Here is a 7,471-nt window from a genome sequence, read left to right as displayed (position 1 = left end):
GTCTCTCTCTCTCTCTCTCTCTCTCTCTCTCTCTCTAGCTCTTTCTCTCTCTCTTTCTCTCTCTCTGTCTCTCTCTCCATCTCTCTCTATCTCTTTCTCTTTCTTTCTCTCTCTCTCTCTTTCTCTCTGTCTCTCTCTCTCTCTCTCTCTCTCTCTTTCTCTCTCTCTCTCTCTTTCTCTCTCTCTCTCTCTCTCATAATATTCATATTATTTCTGTCTGCATGGTCTTATCCTCCCCCGTCCCCGTAATAAACGATCATCACCCTATCCACGTATCTTACTGTACTCAAAACAATTATACGTACAAAACAACTAACTAAAAGGTTTATGTCTGAGAAGGAGTGAAAATTGTTTCATTGACGAAAATTGTTAACAGCCTGGTAGCGATAGACAATTATTTGTTCTGTTGGTCCAAAAAGGACACCACGGAAAGTTCGTGGCTTTTAAGGCTGCCGCCATTTTCTTTTTAAAAAATGAAATTTAAACGTCACCATCAGAAGAAGACTGCTAATCGCGCGTTTCAAGAAGAAGAAGAAGAAGAAGAAGAAGAAGAAGAAGAAGAAGAAGAAGAAGAAGAAGAAGAAGAAGAAGAAGAAGAAGAAGAAGAAGAAGAAGAAGAAGAAGAAGAAGAAGAAGAAGAAGAAGAAGAAGAAGAAGAAGAAGAAGAAAAAGAAGAAGAAGAGGAAGAAGAAGAGGAAGAGGAAGAAGAGGAAGAATGACCTGGTTGCGGGGCCTTTTAACACTCACACTATAACAACCAACAACAACAATGAAGTAAACTATAAATGCTAGAAAAATACTACAACTCATTCTAAAAGCAATCCCCCCCCCCCCCCCCCCAAACAAAACAAAAAACTTTAAAAAAAACAAAACAAAAAACAAAACAAAAAACCTCCAACCCCAAACAAACAAAGCAACAACAAAACAGTAAAGCAAACATTGCCCTCTAACTCTGAAATAATCCCGGTTTGAACAACTTCAATCGAGAGGCAAAATGGCAGCCGAAAGAAATGTGACGCCACCAGTCTACCTCTCCAAAGTCCCTCTATGAGAGGTGGATATAGGTCAGTCACATAACACCATCCACTGCCCACGGCAGCTACATGTCAAGTCTTTGTGTCCAGCATTAAACAATCACGTGGTTGGCGGGTGCTCTGTTGTGGATACTTATTTCTTTTGTTTAAAAATCAAACTTCTATTGTCCTCAACTCTCATCCTTCTTTCCTTTGTATATTCAACTCTAGTAAGTAAAATCTCTAGCCTTGGCCACTTATATGACCTATTTGTGTTGCATGTTCCGTAAAACTCTAACTAAAACTAAACAGGACATGGGTATATATCCCAACCTGCAATTCGACACGCGATGGGAACATGTACATAAACCCCGCCCTCCGCAGCGGGTTATCCAATCACAAAGCACACGGCGTGCCTCGTGACATTGCAGCAAGAAAGAGCCCAAAGAAGCCATTTCTAGCGTTTCTGTGGAAAATAATCTTCGCTTGTAGGGGATATTCGTTTGAATGTGTACTTCTGAATAATTCTTATGTGCATTGGAATATGTCTTGTGTTCATTGGAATAGTTTGGAACATTTTCTGTGTGTGGAAAAAGTGTGATCTTTGAACTGTGAACTGCAAGACATTTGTTTCACAACTTGTTTGTTGATATCCACTCTCTGGGTATCGATTTGAGATTGGTAAACCTAATTTCTTTTTAAATATAAACAATTGTCTAAATCGTATCAGCGGGGACGTAAATCATTTCCAAGTTTTCAACTCAAGAATTCGTTACCTCAAGTGTTGGAAAAAGAAAGGACCTCCAGCATCACAGGATGGTTCCAGTAAGTACAGTATAAAAAAGGTTTCTTCTTCTTCTTCTTCTTCTTCTTCTTCTTCTTCTTCTTCTTCTTCTTCTTTTTTATCTTGGTCTAAGACTAAAACTTGTTAGTAAGTTAGTAATTTTTTTTGCTTTGTTTGATTACATAAAACCACATGGACAGAGCGATGGTCGTTAATTACGAGAGAATGCAGATATAAATTATAATATCAATAATACATGCACGTACACACTCACAGAAAGAGATACAGAAAGTTAAAGAAAGAGAGTGAGCGAAGAATGAGGTGAGGCCCCCTCCAAACATTCACACCACCATAACCGCCATCTCCACCAACAAAAACAACAATGTTAGAAAAAAGCAGCAAAAATACAACTGCCTCCTAAAATAAGATCCCCCCCCCAAAAAAAAACAAAAAAACAACAACACCCCAACAACTAACACCCCCCTAAAAACAAAACAAAAAAACAACAACAAATAAACAAAAAACAAAAACGAAATACAATGAAAAAACCCAGAAAAGTCAGCATTGGTCTCTAACTAAAAAAAAATCCCGATTTAAACACAAACAAAGTCAAATTTCAAGTTAGACGCAAAATGGCGGCTGAAAGAAAGGTGACATCATAGTCTACCTCTCCACAGTCCCTCAATGAAGAATGACAGGTGGATAAAGCCCAGTCACATGACTCCACTCTCTGGCCACGCTACTACTGGTCAAGCCTTTATGTCCAGCCCCTAAACAACCACGTGGTTGGCGGGTGTTCTGCTGTGGTTTGTTCTTTCTTTCGTATCAAACTTTTATCGTCTTGTCTCTCATTCTTCTTTCTCTTGTCACTAAAACCTATACCCTTCGACACTTATATGACGTATGTATGTTACATGTTCACATGTAGGTATCAAGGTATCCCAGGTATTCTTCTTCTTGAAACGCACATTTAGCAGAAAGAAAATGGCGACAGGTGGCAGCCTTAAAGACCACGAACTTTCCGTGGTGTCCTTTTTGGACCAACAGAACAAATAAACATCTACCGCTACCAGGCTGTTAACAAGTTTGGTCAATGAAAAAGTTTTCACTCTTTCTAAGACATAAACTTTTTAGTTAGTTGGTTTGTACGTATAATTGTTTTGAGTACAGTAAGATACATGGATAGGGTGATGATCGTTTATTCTGGGGACGGGGGAGGATAAGACCATGCGGACAGAAATAATATGAATATTATGAGAGAGAGAAGAAGAAGAAGAAGAAGAAGAAGAAGAAGAAGAAGAAGAAGAAGAAGAAGAAGAAGAAGAAGAAGAAGAAGAAGAAGAAGAAGAAGAAGAAGAAGAAGAAGAAGAATGACCTGGTTGTGGGGCCTTTTAGCACTCACACCATAACAACCAACAACAACAATGAAATAAACAATAAATGCTAGAAAAAAATACTACAACTCACTCAAAAAGCAACACCCCCCCCCCCCCCGGCTAAACAAAAAATTAAAACAAAGCAAAACCCCAACACCAAACAAACAAAGCAACAGCAAAGCCAATATTGCCTTCTAACTCTGAAATAATCCCGATTTGAACAACTTCAAGAGAGAGGCAAAATGGCAGCCGTTAGAAATGTGACGTCACCAGTCTACCTCTCCAAGTCCCACTATGAACAATGAAAGGTGGATATAGGTCAGTCATAAAACTCCATCCACTGCCCACGGCAGCTACATGTCAAGCCTTTGTGTCCAGCATTACACAATCACGTGGTTGGCGGGTGCTCTGTTGTGGATTCTTATTTCTTTTTTTTTTTAATCAAACTTTTATTGTCCTCAACTCTCATCCTTCTTTTCTCCGTATGTTAAACTCTAGTAAGTACAATCTCTAACCTTGGCCACTTATATGACCTATTTGTGTTGCATGTTCCGTAAAACTCTAATTAAAACTAAACAGGACACGGGTATGTATCCCAACCGGCAATTCGACACGGGATGGGCACATGTACATAAGCCCCGCCTTCCACAGCGGGTTATCCAATCACAACGCACAAAGCACACGGCGTGCCTCGTGTCATAGCAGTAAGAATGAGCCCAAGAAGCCATTTTATAGCGTTTATGTTGAAAATATTCTTCGCTTGTCGGGGAATTTCGTTTGAATGTGCACTTCTGAATAATTTCAATGTGCATTTGAGTATTTTTTGTTATCATTGGAATAGTTTCTGTGTGTATAATAGTGATCTTTGGTCTCCTTAAACAAGGGAAACCTGTATTGAACTGTGCGCTGAAAGACGTTTGTTATACAACTTGTTTGTTTAATTTTTATGTCCGCTCACTTGTTGACCAATTCTGCTTGGTAAACCTGATTTCTTTTAGAATACAAAGAATTGTCTGAATCGTATCAGTGGAGACGTAAAACATTACTAAGTTGTCCAAACACATGTACACCTCGTGCCATGAATACGAAAATTGATAGCTGCTTCTTCTTCTTCTTCTTCTTCTTCTTCTTCTTCTTCTTCTTCTTCTTCTTCTTTGTTTCATTCATCTCTATTTTTTCTGCTGGGATGTTCTATTAGAAAATAAAGGAAGTGTGTATGCTATGCTCGTCAAGATGATTGGTTACACTGAGGTGTAGTCGTTTGTTCAACATAATAATGACGTCAAGTGCACGTTTCTCGGTCTTCTTCCGTTGGCTAGGCATATCGTTCCAGAGCCTAAAAAGCAGAATAATAGTAAAAGAGAAGAAACAGAATAGTCATGAGGATGCAGTAATCATAATTTGTAAAATTGTAAGCAAGGTTTTACCGACCCCTGCGAGTAGTTTCCACTCATAGGTTGCTGTTCTCCCTACTCGTTTTATACAAGTGCACAGTCATGCCAACAAAGAAAGCACTGGAATTTGAATAAGAAATGTCTACCATTACCAGACTATGGTCAAGTTTTGTCAATGAAACAACTTTCACTCAGAGTCATAAACTTCGTAGTGGTTGGCGGGTGCTCTGGTGCGGTTTGCTCCTTCTAACGTCCTTATTATCTCTCCTTCTTTTGTGTTTGTTACTCTTTTGTAACACCTCTAGTCTTTGGCACTCCATTTTTTTAAATGTCGATTTTTTAAGGCCCCATCGACACAATCTCGATCATTTAGGAAGAGGACTTCTGACCCTACCCGTCAGGGCCAACCCAGGCTGAGAGGGATACAACATCCCAGCAGAAAGACCAAGACACTCATTAAAAATGTCTACGAGAAACCTTAGTTGACCAAAAACAAACAAAAGAACCATTGAAGTGAGCTACGGTTCAGAAGGCTTTTTTCCTTTTGTCGTCGTCGTCGTTGTACTTGTCGTTGTTGTTTTGTTGTTGTTGTTGTTGTCTTATTGTCTTTGTTGTTGTTATTATTGTTGTTGCTTTGTTTTGTAAAAAAAAAAATTTCAACCAACAGGCCCAACCAAAGCATTGCCCAAAAGACACTCCAGGGGTGTCGGAAAAAATGAAGAAGGACGCGGTGCTTAAAGAAGTGGTGGATAAACTATGGGAGAGGCAGAGGAGATTGACAGACGAGAGGAAAGAAAACCAGGTGGGATTATTATCATTATTAATATTATTATCATTACCATTATCATTATCACTATCATTATCATTATCATTATCACTATTATTATTATTATTATTATTATTATTATTATTATTATTATTATTAATAATAATAATAATACTAAAATAAAAATAATAATAATAATAATAATGATAAATATTAATAATACAATAAATAATACTTTATACAGTAATAATAATAATAATAATAATAATAATAATAATAATAATAATAATAATAATAATAATAATAATAATAATAATAATAATAATAATAATAATAACAGTAATAATAATAATAATAATAACAAGGAAAAAATCCTAAGAGGGCGTGTTGGCCGACAAGTTTTCTTTCCATCAACCAAACAACCAGGTATAGGTACATGGACAAACTTGTCCACAATCTACTCTCACTTGTCAGAGTTACTCCAAACGGAGGCGGGCTGCTGTCGTAGAAATGTAAGCAGCTTAAGATAAACATTCCTTGACAAAATCAATTTTCGAAAAAAAGTCCACAAAAGTCTCCTCTCCAACAAACAGCCACAGAGTCACCCAAAAGTCCACTCGTGGAAGAATTGTTCCCAAAGGAGGCGAGCGGCTGTCGTATAATAAGTAACCTACGATAAAAATTCGTTGACCAAAACAAAACAAAGCAAAACAAAACAACCATTGAAGTGAGCTACGGTTAAGGAGGCTTTTTTTTCCTTTTGTCATTGTCGTTGTTGTTATGGTTGATGTGTTTGCTGTCTTTATTGCCTCTGTTGTTGTTGTTATCGTTGTTATTATTGTTGCTTTGTTTTGTAAAATATTTGTTTTGGTTTTCAACCAACAGGCCCAACTAAAACATCGCCCAAAAGACTTTCCAAGAGTGTCGGAAAAAATGAGGAAGGAAGCGGTGCTCAAGGAAGTTGTGGATAAACTATGGGAGAACCTGCAGAGATTGACAGAAGAGAGGAAAGAAAACCAGGTGGGATGGACAGAGGGGAACGGAGAGCCTGTTCGGGAGACCAAGCAGCAGAGAGAGAAAAATCTGAAGGAGATTCAGAAGAACGCAGACATGGCCGTCTACTCTTTGGTAACACATCGCCTTTTTTCTTTGGGAGAGGGGGGAGGGGTGTATGTTTTTATGTGTGTTTAATTGTTAGTTTCTATAAAACACCGCTTTGCTTGTATATTGTTTTGTTTGTTTTAATAGGCCAACTATTCAGTAACAACAACACTTTATTAATTGTTTACAATTTTTGCTGTTGTATTTGTTTGCACAAATTAGCATAAAAAACAACAGCAAACAAACAAACAAACAAATAAAAACAACAGCATTTTAATAGATTGATTTTTATTCGTTTTTTTTTTTTAAGAGTGTTTTGTTAGTTTGATAAAGCGGTTTTCTACTCTGTGGTAAAATACCCTTTTTACAAGGACCTTCTGGATAATACTTATATGTTTCTGATTCCAGAAATGTGACCAAAATGCAGAAAAACAAGACGCGAGCAAGAAAAACCAAACGACCAACCCTGCCAAACGCCGGAGAAAGGGAGAGAACTCCTCTCGTGTGACAACCCCAAATGTCGCTCCCCTGGGCGGCCCCGGAGTACCTCCACCTGTCAAACGCCCAAAACAAGGACCTCCGACCCACCAGTCATCGGCCGACCCCATCGACCGGGAGATCCAACCTCCCCCCAGCTCGGAGGTCCCACCTACCACCAAACTAGCGGTGTCTACCCTATCTCCCCCCAGCTCGGAGGTCCCACCTACCCCCAAACTTACCAAGGCCACCTCATTTCCCCCCGAGGTAAGTAACCTGAATGGCCAAAATTGTGAAGATTTTCAAACCTGACAGATAATGAAAAGCTAAGCGACCCAACAACCCACCCGCAGCTTTCTGTGTGCCCCTCCAAGAAATATACAAACGAAAAACCAACCAACCAAACAAACAAACAAACAAAGAAAGAAAAAAAAATCCAATCAATTAACGATATAATCAATCCCGGCGCCACCTACCTTTGATAGTGAAAAAAAGAAACCCAACTTATTTTTTAAAGTCCTAATAAACCCATTCCTCTTTATAAAAAAAAAAAAAAAGCA

The 7,471-nt window shown here is 38.4% G+C and overlaps 1 protein-coding gene across 1 annotated transcript in view; it reads left to right on the top strand.

Moving 5' to 3' along the window:
• Window positions 1-6,210: 6,210 nt before the first annotated feature.
• LOC106011510 (MDS1 and EVI1 complex locus protein EVI1-A) overlaps window positions 6,211-7,471 on the top strand; it is a 4,801-nt gene continuing 3,540 nt past the window's right edge. Inside the window, exons 1-2 of the mRNA XM_013081492.2 lie at window positions 6,211-6,461; window positions 6,843-7,178. Of these exons, the coding sequence (XP_012936946.1) occupies window positions 6,267-6,461; window positions 6,843-7,178 (531 nt within the window). The 5' untranslated portion in view covers window positions 6,211-6,266. The remainder of the gene's footprint in view (window positions 6,462-6,842; window positions 7,179-7,471) is intronic.

The sequence above is a fragment of the Aplysia californica genome, unplaced genomic scaffold, assembly GCF_000002075.1.
Source record: "Aplysia californica isolate F4 #8 unplaced genomic scaffold, AplCal3.0 scaffold00133, whole genome shotgun sequence".
NCBI lineage: Eukaryota > Metazoa > Mollusca > Gastropoda > Aplysiida > Aplysiidae > Aplysia > Aplysia californica.
Note: the sequence above shows the minus strand (reverse complement) of the source record. Positions and strands in the feature narration are given on the sequence as shown.